The sequence below is a fragment of the Pelodiscus sinensis genome, chromosome 5 (genome assembly GCF_052426305.1).
Source record: "Pelodiscus sinensis isolate ZL-2025 chromosome 5, ASM5242630v1, whole genome shotgun sequence".
In the NCBI taxonomy this organism is placed as follows: Eukaryota; Metazoa; Chordata; order Testudines; family Trionychidae; genus Pelodiscus; species Pelodiscus sinensis.
The window spans coordinates 130,786,434-130,803,895 of NC_143056.1; the positions used below are offsets into that span (position 1 = coordinate 130,786,434).

At 53.6% G+C, this 17,462-nt stretch overlaps 1 protein-coding gene across 4 annotated transcripts; it reads left to right on the forward strand.

Moving 5' to 3' along the window:
• Positions 1-7,556: 7,556 nt before the first annotated feature.
• LOC102448600 (uncharacterized) lies at positions 7,557-17,325 on the forward strand. 4 transcript variants are annotated; one of them, XM_075929078.2, is made up of 2 exons: positions 7,557-7,752; positions 14,962-17,325. In XM_075929078.2, the coding sequence occupies exon 2, from the start codon at positions 15,053-15,055 to the stop codon at positions 16,085-16,087; it is 1,035 nt and encodes a 344-aa protein (XP_075785193.1). In that variant the 5' UTR covers positions 7,557-7,752; positions 14,962-15,052; the 3' UTR covers positions 16,088-17,325. The 4 variants fall into 4 exon arrangements, with proteins under 4 accessions (XP_075785193.1, XP_075785192.1, XP_075785194.1 ...); XM_075929077.2 differs by lacking the exon at positions 7,557-7,752 and adding an exon at positions 10,666-11,152; XM_075929079.2 differs by lacking the exon at positions 7,557-7,752 and adding an exon at positions 11,215-11,649.
• The last annotated feature ends 137 nt before the right edge of the window (positions 17,326-17,462 follow it).

The window sequence follows — 17,462 nt, forward strand, 5'->3', positions numbered from 1 at the left end:
TATTTATACTTTATTATATGCATGTGATACATTATACTCCTGCACTCACACATGCACAAGCACACTCTGTCTTGTTGTTACCAATAGTAGTTCTCCCTAACCACACTGGCCAGGTGAGTTAGATGGGGGAGGGGTGGAGCCGGGCTTCTGCCGATCCGGATCGATGCTCAGATGTTGACAAGATGAAAACCCGGGGTCCCTCTGCAAGATGCCTCCTATTTATCCCGCTCATGCAGCCAGCTAGTCATCATTTACATGTGCAGTGAGATACTTGTGACGCCTTTTTTAATGCTGCTTCAAAGAGGATCCTTCCGAGGGCAGGCACTTGCTACTTGGCTCCCAAGGCCTCTGTTTGTCCAATGTTCTTTTCAATATGAGCTCACTTCACAAGTCTTATTGACTTTGGATCCGGCTCCCAGCCCCTCTCCACCCTTGCAACTGCTGCTGGAAGTGCTCACCTTTCAAGCCTTCTCCCTTCACACCTTCATTTCAACAGGGCAGTCAATGAAAGGGGAGAGAACTACTCTACTAGCAAAAGACATTTTTCTTTACCTTACCTATTCCTAAAGTCTAACCTAAAGGGCCTGATACAAAGTTTATATGGAGAAGACTAGAGGTACAAGGTTTCTATTAATACAAGGGAGTCTATAAGAAAGTTTAAAATAAAGATATAGCTAATAGGACAAGATATGTGTGTGTGTGTGTATATATATATATATATACACACACACAGTGCTTTTTTTGTGATGGTACTGCCCAGTATTGATACCTCCAGACACAATACCAGCACCTTCAGTCAGAGTTCAACAACTTTTCCTCTGGAGTACATGCACCTTTTTTTTTTTTTTTTTTTTTTTTTTACAAAAAAGCACTCTCTCTCTCTCTCTCTCTCTCTATATATATATATATATATATATATATGGACTTACAAAGTTTCTCTTAATACAAGTTATATAAGAATGATACATGGTTATATGGAAATGTTACAGAGATTTATCCACATGTCTACACTACAGAGAAGATTGAAGCTACTGCAATTGATCTTCTGGAGTTTGAATTAGCGGGTCTAGTGAAGACAGGCTAATTCAAACTGAGAAGGACACTCCAATTGGCACCGGTAGTCCGGCTCCTACATTGGAGTAAGGGAAGAAGACGGGAGCACATACTCCCGTCAACCTCCCATGGTGCGGATGGCGCCCAAACTTGATTTAAGATACTTCAACTCCAGCTACATAAGTAACATAGCTGGAGTTGCATATCCTAAGTTGACTTTCCCCTTTTGTGTAGACCTGGCCTGAGACGTCACAAATGAGAATATCCGCACCCCGTGTTTTGAAAAATCATCTAATAATTTCAACCATTTTATAAATAATACCGGTGTGTATTTATACTTGCAGACCATACGAGTGAAAAACCAAAGAAGTATTAATAGTTGACTTCTTGTGTGATGAGACCAGCAATGACAGAGTCTTCCTGAGGAACTGGGGTTGATTTTTTTAGATATTTATTTTCATAGTTCACCTGGAGAGCGTGAAACTATTTTCAGTCACTGTAACAGTGAGGAGAATAGTATCAGAGGAGTGGCTGTGTTAGTCTGAATCTGCAAAAGCGACAAGGAGTCCTGTGGCACCTTATAGACTAACAGATTGATTGGAGCATGAGTTTTCGTGGGCAAAGGTCCACTTCATCAGATGCATGTGAGGAGAATATCTTCCTGAGAGCTATAAAGAACATGGAACTAGCATGTTTCTGGGTGCACTGGTGCAGTCTGAGCATGACTCACTGCTTCATTGCATGTGGGCACAAAACACTAGTCTTTAGTCTGAGTGAGGAGTTATGAACAACACGGGCCACAGCAAATCGAATGAGATGTCATGTAAGACATCTGAGCATTCAGTCCCTGCAACTCCCTGTAAGCTGAGCATGTGGGTGGCCATCCAGCAGAGATGCAAGTGCTGCCCAACTGATTAGCAAAGTGCTCACAGCAGACAGCATGTGTTTCTGCTGGTGGTGCACATCTGCTCATGCCTTGGTGCAGGTAACAATTTTTTTTCTGCACAAGTGGAAAAAATTAGAAGTTACATGGATTGCAACCCTTCATTAAATAGAACAAAGGATTATGGACATGCGCAGAAATTGTAAGAAAAAGCAAAACCTTCTGATGTGCTGGGCTTCCTGTACTCTTTTGTGCATGTCGTTCAAATGTCAGATCCTTCCTCTGCCAAGAAACTGAAAAATCCACCCTTGGTTGGCAAACAAAAATATTGGCACACAAGAGACAAATTGATGGGCACAACTGTGGGCCACTACTCCAAAACGAATTCAGTATCAAATTCTCAGTGTTACTTACTGGTGGTGTGTAATTACAATGAATTTCTAAGTAGAAGTTAAAAAACAACGAATGGTCTACCAGTACCTTACAGACTAACAAAACATGTAGATGTTGGTATGAGCTTTCGGGGGCACAACCCACTTCTCCAGATATGAAACCTCATGATCCCACCTCCATGTTTTGTTAGTCTTTAAGATGCTGCTGGACTATTCGTTGTTTTTTACATTTTTCCAGTCACACACTAACTCAGCTACCCCTCCGAAGCTAATTGAAAGTGTTACTGGTTTGCAGAAACTTATCTTTAGCATAAAGACATTAATACTGTAGGAAGCGCACAAGAGGCCATAGCTGTGTTTAGAAGAGAAATAGCAATCCTTTTAATCTTTCAGAGGGGTAGCTGGGTTGGTCTGTAACTTTCAAAAGAATGAAAAGTCCTACGGCACCTTTGAGACTAACCAAAATATATAGACTCATGAGCTTTTGTGGGAAAAACCCACTTCAGCGAATGAATTGGAGCAGAAAATACAGAAACCAAAAGTTATACGCACAGCAGCAGAAGTACCTGGCAATTGTATGACCTGTTGTGTCCTATACGTAGCTTTTGAAGTGGAAATGCAGATGTTAAAGGCAGGAAAAATTGGCTTTGTAATGCACCAACCAGTTAATGTCTAAAGCGTTAGGTAATAACTTTGTTACATATATCCAGAGAGCCCATAGGTTATGGGAAGATAACAGGAAGAGTGGAACAATGTCCTGTCACAAACACTGCCTGCTCACGCCCTTTCCTCGCGCTTCTGCCTCCCCTGTCCCCCTCAGACACAGTGCTGGGGCGAACCGGCTTCCAGCACTGGCTCCTGCTTCCCCCTACCTTACTGTCGCCACATGTTGAAGCAGCTAAGAAAGCAGAATATGCTTGCTTAAACCACAAGAACAAGAGTTGAATCATAGCATCTAGCCAGTTGCATATAGACCCAACATCATAACCTGCCTACGGAGCAAAACTCTTTGAATCATTCCACAGTAGTAAAGAATTATCTAGTTATTTTTTGAGTTAATTGAAATTATCCTTGGCCTTATTAATTCTGTGATTTTGTTTTGTTGTCTATTACTTTTCAACAGTCCAGTGCACCTTGTGTAAGAGATGGGCACATGAACCCTGCCTTCCAGAGGAACCCTATGAAGAAAATCGCTAAGAGAAATTTTGATTTTCTTGGAAAAGCAAGCCGAAATATAAATGAACAATAGAGAAGTTTAATGTTAATGGACAATTCTGTAAAGAACAAAGCTATTGATACATTTTGTATGAAATGTGTTTTGCTGCTTGCTCTTGGGCAAAACTAGAAACGAAAATCTATTCTGGTTTGTTTATCTTGTTAAACTTTTTCAATCTTGAAAATACCCGTCTTTAGTTCTGTCCATGTTTATAATGGAGATTTCAGATTGGTTACAAATTCCCATTGTGGTTTTCCACCTTTCATCTTTGTCATCCTCTGCTCCAGAGGCAGCAAATTGTGAGGGACGGCTGAGGCCCCGTCAGAATTTGCTTTGATTGCAGCGGGAGAAGACCAAGGCCTGAGGGGGTTGCCCTACACACTGATTTGCATCGTGCAGGCTCAGACATCGGTGGTGAACTACTGGATGGGCTCTGACTCCGAAGGTGAAATAGGCCGGAGGGCCCCGTGCGATGCCCCAGTGGGCGTGTGGCTGGCTGGGGGCGGGGCGCTGGATGCTGCCGGCCACCCCACACTGGTAAGGTTCCCGTGTGCATGCTGGACCCACACCTCCCTTCTGCATCCACAGGAGCTGGAACCACCCCCACCATGGTCCCCAGCCCCAGCTCCAGTGGGCCTCAGCCAGCTTGGGCAGCCAGGCGGTGTTGTCACCATCCCAGCCAGCCCAGGGAACAGGTGACCTGGCCAGCCCAGTGCTCACACTCCCAGCCCTGAGGTCGCCCAGTCCCAAGCTTTCCCCCACACCTAGTCTCCTGCCTGAGCCCTCCCACACACCCCGACCTCCTGCCTGAATCCTGCACCTGCCTTGAGCCCCACAGCCCTGGCCTGGCTTCTACTCTCCCACATACAACCCAACCCCCTGCCCTACCTCCTACACACCCCACAGCCCAACCCCCTGCCCTACCTCCTACTCACCCCACACCCCAACCCCCTGCCCTATCTCCTACTCACCCCACACCCCAACCCCCTGCCCTATCTCCTACTCACCCCACACCCCAACCCCCTGCCCTATCTCCTACTCACCCCACACCCCAACCCCCTGCCCTATCTCCTACACACCCCACACCCCAACCCCCTGCCCTACCTCCTACTCACCCCACACCCCAACCCCCTGCCCTACCTCCTACTCACCCCACACCCCAACCCCCTGCCCTACCTCCTACACACCCCACACCCCAACCCCCTGCCCTACCTCCTACACACCCCACACCCCAACCCCCTGCCCTACCTCCTACACACCCCACACCCCAACCCCCTGCCCTACCTCCTACACACCCCACACCCCAACCCCCTGCCCTACCTCCTACACACCCCACACCCCAACCCCCTGCCCTACCTCCTACTCACCCCACACCCCAACCCCCTGCCCTATCTCCTACTCACCCCACACCCCAACCCCCTGCCCTATCTCCTACTCACCCCACACCCCAACCCCCTGCCCTATCTCCTACACACCCCACAACCCAACCCCCTGCCCTACCTCCTACACACCCCACAACCCAACCCCCTGCCCTACCTCCTACACACCCCAACCCCCTGCCCTACCTCCTACACACCCCACACCCCAACCCCCTGCCCTACCTCCTACACACCCCACAGCCCAACCCCCTGCCCTACCTCCTACACACCCCACACCCCAACCCTCTGCCCTACCTCCTACACACCCCACACCCCAACCCCCTGCCCTACCTCCTACACACCCCACACCCCAACCCCCTGCCCTACCTCCTACACACCCCACAACCCAACCCCCTGCCCTATCTCCTGCACACCCCACAACCCAACCCCCTGCCCTACCTCCTACACACCCCACACCCCAGCCCCCTGCCCTACCTCCTACACACCCCACAACCCAACCCCCTGCCCTACCTCCTACACACCCCACACCCCAACCCCCTGCCCTACCTCCTACACACCCCACAGCCCAACCCCCTTCCCTACCTCCTACGCACCCCACAACCCAACCCCCTGCCCTATCTCCTACTCACCCCACAACCCAACCCCCTGCCCTATCTCCTACGCACCCCACACCCCAACCCCCTGCCCTACCTCCTACACACCCCACAACCCAACCCCCTGCCCTACCTCCTACACACCCCACACCCCAACCCCCTGCCCTACCTCCTACACACCCCACACCCCAACCCCCTGCCCTACCTCCTACGCACCCCACACCCCAACCCCCTGCCCTACCTCCTACACACTCCACAACCCAACCCCCTGCCCTACCTCCTGCACACCCCACACCCCAACCCCCTGCCCTACCTCCTACACACCCCACAACCCAACCCCCTGCCCTACCTACCTACCAAGAGGGGGGTGCAATAGGACAGTACCTGTAAGAAATGTCCTTTACCACGGCCACCAACACCGCCGTGTGCACCTGGCCCGGCTGTGCAGACACTATTACCTGGGGTTAATGCCGGGTTCATTTCCCAGACTGAAATGCCCCTTCTGCACCTGAACTCTCCTCCCACAGCCTGACCCCTCTGCACCTCCAGCCCCTGTCCCAGCCAGAGCCTGCACCCGAACTCCCCTCCCAGAGCCTTAACTGGGAGGGGGTCTCACTGGCGAAACAGCCACTGGCTGTGGTTGGTGGGAGAGCGGTGCTGGCAGGGGTGGCAGGTTTGGGGGTGCCCAGAACCCGCCTCCCTCCCTGGCCCCCTCCCCAGCTTCGGGATTTGGAATCCAAATGCTCCCGGCTCTTTGCGGGCTCACGCAATGGCGCCACTGCCAGGACGCCCGCGTGGGTTGAACCGGGGGGCTCTGGATCTCTGCGCTCCAGGCGCTGCTGCCTGAGTTGCAGAACCAGGGCCCTGAGCCTGCAGGCTGGAGGAAGCTGAAAAACTTCCATAGTTTGGCCACTAGATGGGGAAACAAAACGGTTCTTTGAGCTTGGACACAAGTCCCGAAGCCCCCTAGAAACCAGGGCTTGGGCAGCGGGTGAACCTCCAGCTGAGGAGGGCTTTCTCCCAGCCCCGCCCCTGCCCCCCAAAGCTCTGCTGAGCCCCCCGCCCCAGCCCAGCTACCAGCCCTGAGCCCCACCCCAGACTGGCCTCCCTCCCCCAGCCCCTCAGGGGTGTGGAGCTGCAGCCTCTCCTGCCCCAGATCATGGGGGAGGTGTCAGCACACGGCCCCCGCCACCCCCAGCCCTCGGTGTGCACAGGGGACGGCTAAGGGGCCGCAGGAGGAGTGGGGTCCTTGGCAGGGCAGAGCGTGGGTGGGGCCAGCGGCCAGGCCTGGCTGTTGGGGGGGGGGGCACCGCCTCCCCCAGCCTAGGTGAGCAAGCGCCCATGGCCCAGGGGTCCTAAGGGGTAAATCTGGCCCTGACTGGAGCCCACCCTGCAGGGGCAGCAGGTCCAAGCCAGGGTGTGTCAGGGCCTGGCCTGGGGGTGCAGGGTTCCCGTGGGGTCTCTGAGGGAGGTTCCCTCGTTGAAACCCGGGGGCAGAACATCCCGCCCCACCTGCAGCTGGGGCCTAGCCTGGGCCTCCCCATGGGGGTTAGACTCTGGCTTCCCCTGGAGGGTTGTGTCTCTTGGGAGGCTGGAGGTGCCCAGGCTAGGAGAGCTCAGCAGCCGGGGGGCTCCCAGGGCCTGCAGACCAGAGAGCGGCGAGGTAAAACCAGCGAGCTGCGGACGCTGGGGCCGGAAGGGAGCATGTCACTTCAGCTCCAACAGCTGCTGCTACCCCAGCCCATGCGCTGCGGGAGCAGAGAGAGGCCAAGCCACAGAGGCAGGAAATCGCTGCCTGGAGGAAGCAGCCACAGAGCCGGGGAGGGGGAGATCGGAGCCAAACTGGCACCCAAGACACCCCCCCCCCCAGCCAGTTCTCCACAAGCACAGAGGACCCAACCGACTTTCGCTTTTCAAAGGGTGCTGGACGGGGAGGGGGGAAGGGTGCAGCGACCTGGGGTTGGCTTAGCCGGGCTGCACGTCATGGGCCCGAGCAATGTACCGTCAGGTCCACGTGGAGCCAGGGCAGATTCACACCAGTGGGGACCTGGCCCGATTACACCAGCTTGGCATGGAGCTCCATCTGCCCCTTACATGCCAGCGCGTGCTCCCCGACGGTCTGGGACACAAAGTGGTGGTGAAGAAAAGATAACAGCAAGTGTGATGCCCCCCAGAAGGGGGCGCTGCAGCGCTGAGCAGCTGATTCCTAGAATGACCAGCAGGAGGTGCCACACAGGTAAGTCACTTCGGCCAGGTCTACTCTGAGCTGGTTTTGTGCAAGAAATAAGTGAATGAGGCTCAGCATGTGTGACGACGCAGTCGGGGCTCCCCCGTTCCTGCACCCCTGTAGCAGGAAGAGCAGACTCCGCCAGTCGTAGAATAGAGAGGGGTTTATTGTTCCTTCAGGATACTGCACAGCACAGATGTGATGTGGCTACAGGGGCCGGGGCCAGGATGCCTCCGACCCTAGGGGTAGGGCCCATTGCCCCTGGGCTCCCCACTTAGCCACTTCTCTCCATGCTTCCCAGACAGCCACTGCCTCCCTCCCTGCCCCCCAGCCAGGTGCTGGTCCCGCCCTTCCTCCCTTTGTCTCTCTCCCTGGCAGGCTGAGCTTTGGTGTCTGGGTTAATACACATTTGAGCGAGACAGTGAGAATCTCCCATCACAGCGCAGGGGGACCCTGGGTCACAGAGCTGACAGCCCCCCCACTACGCTACAGCGTGGAATATCGCCACGCCTCATTTGCATACCTAATGAGCCACCATTTTTGCGGCACGGGCTTTTGCGCAAGCTGTCTACACCGCCCCTTCTTGCACAAAAAACCACTCTTGTGCAATGCCGTTCCGCTGCTTATTTTCAGGAAGAAAGGCTCCGCACAAGAGGGGTTTTTTTGTGCAAGGAGGGGCAGTGTAGACAACTCCTTGGTGGCTCATTAGGTATGCAAATGAGGTGTGGCGATATTCATGCTTAGCCTCATTTTGCATATTTCCTGTGCAAAACCAGCACAGTGTAGACATAGCCACACAGAGCTCCGTTTGGGGTCAGCCGCCCTACAATTATGAAATGGTGACATTTCAGATCTAAATAGCTGAAATCATGAAAGTACCATTTTTAAAACCTTATGACTGTGAAACTGACCAAAATGGACTGTGAATTTGGCAGGGCCCCAGCTACGAGGCAGGTTTCCATCATTCTTGTGGCTTTTCTCTGACCTCTCGCCAATGTACCAACCAGCACCTTTCTTCTGTGAACACCAGAACTGCACACGGGGTCCCAGCCGTGGTTGCTCCAGTGCCTAACAGAAGGGTAACATAACCTCTCTGCTCCTCCTCAAGATTTCCCATTCATGCATCCAAGATCACCTTTTGACCATGGCATCACCCTGGGATTTCCTGGTCAGCTGATTATCTGTCCCAACCCCCAAATCTGTTTTGGAGTCACTGCTTACCCCGACAGAACCTCCCGTCCTGTGATTACGGCCTACAGCTCCTAGGTGTAGGCATTCAATTGTATTCAATCACGTATGGTTTGCTTGCTTGTATTAAATCACGTAGGCTGTGTCTAGACTGGCAAGTTTTTCCGCAAAAGCAGCTGCTTTTGCGGAAAAACTTGCCAGCTGTCTACACTGGCCGCTTGAATTTCCGCAAGAACACTGACGATCTCATGTAAGAAATCAGTGCTTCTTGCGGCAATACTATGCTGCTCCCGTTCGGACAAAAGTCCTTTTGCACAAAGCTTTTGCGCAAAAGGGCCAGTGTAGACAGCTCAGATTTGTTTTGTGCAAAAGAGTGTCTAGACTGGCACGGACGCTTTTCTGCAAAAAGTGCTTTTGCGGAAAAGCGTCCGAGCCAATCTAGACGCTCTTTTCCGCAAATGCTTTTAACGGAAAAACTTTTCCGTTAAAAGCATTTGCGGAAAATCATGCCAGTCTAGATGTAGCCGTAGTATGGCCTACTGAGCGATCCAACTCTCTCTGTGTCTGTGACCTCTCCTTTTCCTTATATGCAACTCCTCTGATTTTTGTATTCTCTGTGAACTTTCAGTGATGGCTTTAGCTTGTCTTCCAGGCCATTGATAAAAATGGTAAATAGCATCAGACCAAGAATTTGGAACCCCATTAAACTCCTGCCCCCAACTGTGAATGATTTACAGTTACATTTTGGGACCTGCCAGTCAGCCAGCTCTTAATCCACTTGATGTGTGCCAGGTTAATTGTATATCTAGTTTGTTACCACAATGCCATGCTGTACCAAGTCACACGCCTTACAGAAATCTAAGAATCATCCATCAATACTTACAACCAAGCTTGCAAACTCATTCAAAAAGGAAGATACCAAGTGAGTTTGCCGGAATCTGTTTTGATTAATCTCATTCGGATTGGCATTGATTCTATCGCTCTTTATTATCTGAGTTCAATATCAGCCCCTCTGATGCCTTATCTGGGATTAATATCAGACTGAGCTGCCTGTGTTACCTGGATCAGACCATTCACCCTGCTGATGTGAGACACCATCAGTGAACAGGGCTGATGGGGAAAGGGGCTTGATTTGTGGCCTCTCACCCCAGAATTGTCCGATTTCTTTTCACTGGCCTCAGCAGGGCGGCGTCTCACTGTGCGATTTAAATAGCTCAGATTATTTTTATTTTTTTCAAAAAGGAAGCTAGATAAAAAAATTCCATCCCTTGTAGCTGTGAGAAGCTGACCACAGGGGTGATCCGATCTGTTGTTCTGTGGACTAGATGCTAGGGAAGGATGTGCCACGCCTTGAGCCCACAAGCCACACAAACAACTGGGCCCCACATCTGAGCAGCGGGTCAGCTGTCCTGAGCGCTGGCCCCAGCTCTGGGAGGGGTGTGGGGGCTGGTGGGGTGGGCGGCCAGGACTCCTGGGTTCAGTGGGCAGAGATGGGAGGGGTGCAGCGACTCTTCCCCCCTCCCCCCCCCCCCCCGTAGCTACAGACCAGGCAGGGGAGGGCCCTGCTTTGGGTGTCCCCCACAAAAGGCAGATCCCTCTGGAGCGGTTCCCAGCTGGCCCCTCGCACCCACCCCCAGGGCTCTGGCTCCCGGCTCCGGCCCTGCAGCCCCAGTTAGAAAAGCCCCTGGACTCTTTGGGAGGGAGCAAAGTTCCCACACTAGGCACATCCGGGGAGGGGTGAATTCCCGGCGGAGGGGGGGGAAAACCAGCCAGGCCCATACCGGGTCCTCCGGATCTGCTCCTGCAGTGAGCGCTGGGGGCTCTTAGCCCGCGCGGGGCCAGGTCCCCTGCCCCAAAGGTGTCTGTGCTAGCGCGGGCCCCTGCGCCCGTCAGCTGCGCTCCTGACCCGCCTCCCCCCACGGTCCCAGCTGAGCCCCCGATCCCGGGCCTGGGGGCTGGGCTGAGCTATCAGAGGAGCCCGGGGCGGGGCAACCCCTAGGGGTCCCCCCTCCCCCAAGCGTGGGGGGCCGGGCGATGTCTCTCTCCCCAGCCCGGAGCGGGCAGGGTTAACCCCACGCGCCTCTGCCCGGGCCGGGAATCGCGCCGGGACCTTCCTGTCCAGCCCCGGCAGCCTGGGCCTGAGACCTGCCGCCCAAGGAGCCCGATCCAGGCTGCCCCGTGCGGGGCCCGAACCCGCCACCCCGCGCGCCGTGGCCGGGCGGTGAGTGGGGCGCCGCGGAGGAAGCGAAGCAGCCGCTCCGGCAGGAAATCGCGGTCTGGAAAAAGCGGCCGCAAGGGCGGGGGAGGGGAGAATCCGGAGCCGAAGGGGGTGGGGATCGGAGAGGGCCCCCCCTCCCCAGCCAGCACAGCGGGAGGTGGGTCTGGGCCCTGCAGCGCCCACCCCAGTTTGCGGTTTGTAGCACTTCCTTAGAGCAAAATGCCCGACCGCCTGGGAGTGCAGGGGAGACCTGGCTGAGATCTGCCCCCCTAGGACGCTGGGGCGATGTATAGTGGGGGGAGCCGAGAGCCACTGAGCAAGCTGCACACCCAGGCCGCGCTGGGAAGCACTGGGAGCCAGCAGGGTGCAGTGGCTGCCCGCCCCCACCCCAGCCAGGCCCTCTCCACTCGGCGTGTTTGAGCTGCGTTTTGCAGCGCTGGCCTGGCACCAAAGGGGCTACACGCATTGAGGTGTCTTTGCAAAATGGATTCAGCTGCCAGGTATCGCTCACCCCCCGCCACAGGTCAGAGGGGGCACCTTAGCCACAGCCAGGCGCTGGGGATCCCTCACTGCGAGAGAGCTTGGGAGCGGCACTTGTGCAAGAGCTTGGGTGGGGAGTTTTTTTGGAGGAGGTTCTAAATGGAGTTGACAGAGGCGGTAGTGCTGATGTAAGATACTTAGATTTCTTTAAAAAACAAGAAATGGTCTGGTAGCACTTTATAGACTAACAAAACATGGAGATGGTATCAGGAGCTTTCGTGGGCACAGCCCTGCTACATGTTTTGTTAGTCTATACAGTGCCACCAGACCAGTTTGTTGTTTTTTAAGTTTATCCTGTACAGATTAACACGGCTACCCCCTGAAGCTCTCAGATTTCTGTAAGGAAAAGATTGAACCTCTCTAGTCCGGCCACATCTGTGGTCCGGCATGATTTTACTTAGCCGGATGTCCATTTATTATGAGTGTAACCAAGTTTCCCGCAGTCCCATAAAGTTTGTTTACAGCCATCAGTCCCGGCTCTCAGTGTTCTGTGCTGTTATTTAGCTGTCACTTACCCCAAAATGTTCGCTAACAGCCCAGTAAGCCGTGGAAATGTTGGTAATGCTGCTAGACAATATCGTCCGTCTATGGTCTGGCAGTTCTCTGGTTCAGAACCAGTCAGGACCTGAGGGTGCAGGACTAGGTTCAAGCTGTATTTGCTTGGATACCGCATGATGTTCAGAGCAAAAACCAGAACGTAGCAAATTAACCTGGCACTCATGGGATGGACCAAAAGCTGGCTAAGTGGAAGGCTTAAAAGCAGAGCTGTCAATGTGAATCACCATCAAGGGGGTGTGTTTGTAATGGGGTCCCACAGGGCTGAGTCCATGGCCCCTCAAGTTAACTCCTTGATTGATGATGTAGAAGAAAATATAAACTCCTCACTGATAAAGTTTGGGCACACCATTCAAATGGAGAGAGCCATCGATAACGAGGCCAAGTCCCTGACAGAAGTTGCCCTTCATTGCTTTGTGCGCACGTTGCAGGCAAACAGTGAGGCTACGTCTACACTGGCATGATTTTCCGAAAATGCTTTTAACAGAAAAGTTTTCCGTTAAAAGCATTTTTGGAAAAATCGCGTCTAGATTGGCAAGATGCTTTTCCGCAAAAGCACTTTTTGCAGAAAAGCGTCCATGGCCAATCTAGACGCGGTTTTCCACAAAAAAGCCCCGATCGCCATTTTCGCAATCGAGGCTTTTTTGCGGAAAATAGTACTGTGCTGTCTACACTGGCCCTTTTGCGCAAAAGTCTTTCGGAAAAAGACTTTTGCCCGAACGGGAGCAGCATAGTATTTCCGGAAAAGCACTGATGATTTTACATGAGATTGTCGGTGCTTTTCCGGAAATTCAAACGGCCAGTGTAGACAGCTGGCAAGTTTTTCCGCAAAAATCATCTGATTTTGCAGAAAAACTTGCCAGTCTAGACACAGCCTGTGTGTTGTAATATGTACAGAAACACAGACTACAAATGACGCTTACGACTTTATCCTAGCAAGCAATGCTGCTGATGGTTTAGAGGCCACGAGCTGGATAATCAGTTGGCCACGATCCCCTCCCCCCCAGTGTGATGCTGTGGGCACAAGGGATAAGAGGCGCATTAAAGGATGCATAAACATTGGTATTTTAAGTAAGAGCAGAGAGGTTAGTTTATCTCTGTATTTGGCCCTGGTCTGACGACTTACTGGAGTTGTGTGTTCCTTTCTCCTGTCCACAAGTCAAAAACAGGGCGTTGACGCATTGGAGAAGGGGTTGAGAAAAGAGCCACTAAGACGATTGCATGATTAGAAACCGTGCTTTATAGATAGTGAGAGATTGAAAGAGCTCCGTTAATTTAGTTTAACAAAGAGAAGGCTAAGAGGCGACCTAATGACAATCTTTAAGTCCCTGTGGGGGGGACAAATATTTGATCACGGGCTTTTCAGCACAGCCCATGTGGAAAACAACCCTATGATTGGAAGTTGAAGCTAGATCAGTTTGGAGGATAGGTCAGAGGTAAGTTGTTACGGGGTGGTAATTAACGATGGGAAGCCTTTAGCAAGGGTTGCGGTGGGTTCTTCATTACTGGCCCATTTTAAAATCAAGATTGGGTGGCTTTTCCCCTAACAGATCTGCTCTGGGAATTATTTTAGGAACGTTTGTTGGCTGCATTAAGCAGGAGTGTGCAATAGGGGGTCACCGGGGTCTCTTTTGGCCTTGGAATCTATGCGTTGTGCTGGGTGAGGCACAGATCCTGAGTAAGATCCAGGCACAAACTTCTGCCCAGATCAGGGTCCCCCACTATGGCGGGGGCTGCATAAACCCCGACTGAGGTCAAGACCCCATCTCACTCGGCGTTGCACACACAGCGAGGCACCATCCCTTCCCTGAAGAGCTCACAGTCTAGGCAAAGGTTGGCTTCTTATCCCTATTCTACAGATGGGAAAACCGAGCCCTGACGAAATGCAGTGACTCACCCAAGGTCACCCCAATGATCTGTAGCAGAGCTAGGAATTGAACCCACCTGCGCAAGTGTGACAGCAGCAAGGAAATCTAGGGCCTTGCCTGTACTTACCCAGAGATCGGTCTTCCAGGTCTGCTAAATCGAATGCTGCTGGTGCTCCGATCAGTCCCGGTACTCCACAGGGTTGTCAGGAGTAAGGGAAGTCGATGGGAGAGTGTCTCGTGTCGACCACCCACAGTGGGGCCGCTGGAGGAATTTGATTGAAGGTTCATTGACTCCAGCGACGCGGTTCTCATAGTTCCGTATCTTAAATCAAATTTTTCCCCCCTCCCCACCACGTAGGCCTGGTAAGTGGTGTCCTGTTCTCAAACCCGCATCCTGGCTCCTGTTCCTCCTGGCTGGCGCCCTCTCCTCCCCCAGCCTTTCTCTGGGGGCTCAGCCGGGCCACTGCAGCAAAATCAGCTCACCTCTCCCTTGGGGAAGGATTTAGGATTCACTTCCTGGGTCTTCTGCTCAGTGTCAGACCCGGTTGCCCTCCCGCTCCAGGGAAGGATTCCCAGCTAGATTGTCTCTCCCTGCAGGTGCCAGGGCAGAGGGGGAGAATCCCCAGCAGGAAAAGTCGCAGGGTTGGTCCCAGAGCCCCATGTGGGGAGATGCCGGCAAGTGTCGGGGGGCAGGATGGCAGTGGGGAGCAGAGAGGACGGGGCAGTGGGGAGCAATGGCCATGCCTGTGCTGCTGAGCCCAGCAAGGGTCCCCCAGCCAGCCAGCTCCAGGCCGGGTCAGCCCTGGAGTCTGAGTTTTACTGTTTGTGGTTCGGTCTCTCTGCCCGCAGGTGCCCGTGAGATCAGGGAGGAGCCTAGCGGCCGGAGGGGTCAGCGGGAGCTGGGACAGTCTCTGTACGAGGTGTGACGGGAGCCCCCCAAATGTCTCTGTTGCCACCCGCGGCAGAGGAGCCGCGGACCCTCTGCAGCCAGTGCGGGAAGAGCTACCGCCGGAGCGCCCCATTCCTGCGGCACCAGCGGGCCCACGCGCGCGGCAAGCCCTTCCGGTGCGGCGAGTGCGGGAAGAGCTTCGCGGACAGCTCGGCCCTGCTCACGCACCGGCGGGTGCACACCGGGGAGCGGCCCTACCCCTGCGCCGACTGCGGCCGGAGCTTCAGCCGCGGCTCCAACCTGATCCGGCACCAGCGCACCCACCGGGGACGGCAGCCCCACCAGTGCCCCAGCTGCGGGAAGAACTTCGCCGAGGCCGCCCGCTTCCTGCAGCACCGGTGCGCGCCCGCCGGCGCACGCCCCTACCTCTGCCCCGACTGCGGGAAGAGCTTCCGCCACCGTTCCGTGCTGGAGGCACACCGCCGCGCCCACCGGGGGGAGCGGCCCTACGTGTGCGCCGACTGCGGGAAGAGCTTCCCCCAGCGCTCCCAGCTTTCCACCCACCGCCAGGCTCACTGGGGCATCCGGCCCTTCCCGTGCCCTGACTGCGGGAAGAGCTTCTTGGACAGCTCCTCTCTGATCATCCACCAGCGCATCCACACCGGGGAGAAACCCTACCGGTGCCCCGACTGCGGGCGCGGCTTTGGCCGCAGCTCCAACCTCCTCCGGCATCAGCGTGCCCATGGCAGGGAGCAGCCATTTAAGTGCCCCCAATGTGGGAGGAGCTTCCGGGATGGCTCGGGTCTGGCTCAGCACCAGAGGTCCCACCTGAAAGCCGAGACATTCCAATGCACCCAGTGTGGGAAGGGTTTCACCCAGAGCGCCACCCTCACGAGGCATCTGAGGGTTCACACCGGGGAGCGGCCCTACACCTGCCCAGAGTGCGGGAAGAGCTTCACCCAGAGCTCCACCCTCTTCCGACACCGGAGGATCCACACAGGCGAAAGGCCCTACAAGTGTCCCCAGTGTGGGGAAAGCTTCATCGAGAGCTCAGCCCTGATCCAGCATCAGAGAAGCCACACGTGATAGAGGCCATTAGGGGGGAGTATCCATTGGAAGTAACCACTAACCTGTATCTGTGAACTGGAATATCCTGGATTCCTTGGCAGAACATCAACCACTAGCCAGCATCAACGTGGCCTTGGCATGACAGCATGGCTGGACCAACGCACATTAGGTGGCTGGAGGAGAGCATCAACAGTTGGCCAATATCATCACAGTAGTGTTGTGTGTTTGTGTCTGGGATATCATAGCATCATCAGTCAGATGAGAGAGTCCACAACTGACCTATGTCATCATGGTTTTGGTTTGAGAACATGGCAGGATTATCATAATCAACTGGAGGAGATCAACCATTGGCCAACATCAACATGGTTTTGGTGTGAGAACGTGGCAGGATTATCATAATCAACTGGAGGAGATCAACCGTTGGCCAACGTCAACATGGTTTTGGTGTGAGAACATGGCAGGATTATCATAATCAACTGGAGGAGAAGCTCAACCGTTGGCCAATGGCAACATGGTTTTGCTGTGAGAACGTATCTGGATTTTCAGAGGTTAATCAACCTGAGGAGAAGTTCAGCCAATGGTCAAATGTCTACATGGTCTTATTGTGAGAACATGGCTGGATTATGATAGATTATTCAGACCCAGAAGAAGCTCAACCGTTGGCCAATGTTAACATGATTTTGTTGTGAGAACATGGCTGTATTGTTGTAAATTAATCAGAGGAGAAGCTCAACCATTGGCCAATGTCAGTGTGGTGTTGCTGTGAGAACATGGCTAGACTATCATAGATCAATCCAATAGTATTTTCAAATGAGTCTAATGGGTATCAAGTGACCAAGTCTGATTGAATTCTGGAACCTAAATCCTGAGGCCCCCCTGGAAATCTGAACCGTAGGCAGAAGGGACCGTTACAATCGCCAAACCTGCCCTTGTGCATAGCACGATGATAGACAGTCCCACTTGCCCAGGTGCGGAGGAGGTGCAGAGCCTTCCAAGTGGTGATCATGCTTTTCTGTCTCTGTACACACTGTTTTTTCCGAGGTCTGATTGATGTGGCATTTAACAAGGCAAAACAAGAACCCATCCTTTCCACGATGTCAGTGGAGCAAATGTCCATATGTAATGTGACCTGCAGAGGGAGAAACAGTGGAGGTTGGTTTTGAGCCTCTTTTCTTTATGAATTAAGTCTAAACGTCTTACTTAAAAAAAAATCTGCTGGGGGTTTGGGTGTGTCCCATAGTAAAGCCGAGTCTCCACACGTGTGTAGTTCTTTCTCGACATCAATCTAGTTAAAGGGGCTTTTGTTTTTCTTGCTGTGTATTTCCATTCCCGTCGTGCCGAGGAGTCCTCCTGGACCAGCACCCCCTGTGCAAACACGGAACAAGAAGACCGT

Bases quoted from the DNA above. Each gene is read 5' to 3' on its own strand.
- LOC102448600 (XM_075929078.2), top strand. From the start codon at position 15,053: ATGTCTCTGTTGCCACCCGCGGCAGAGGAGCCGCGGACCCTCTGCAGC.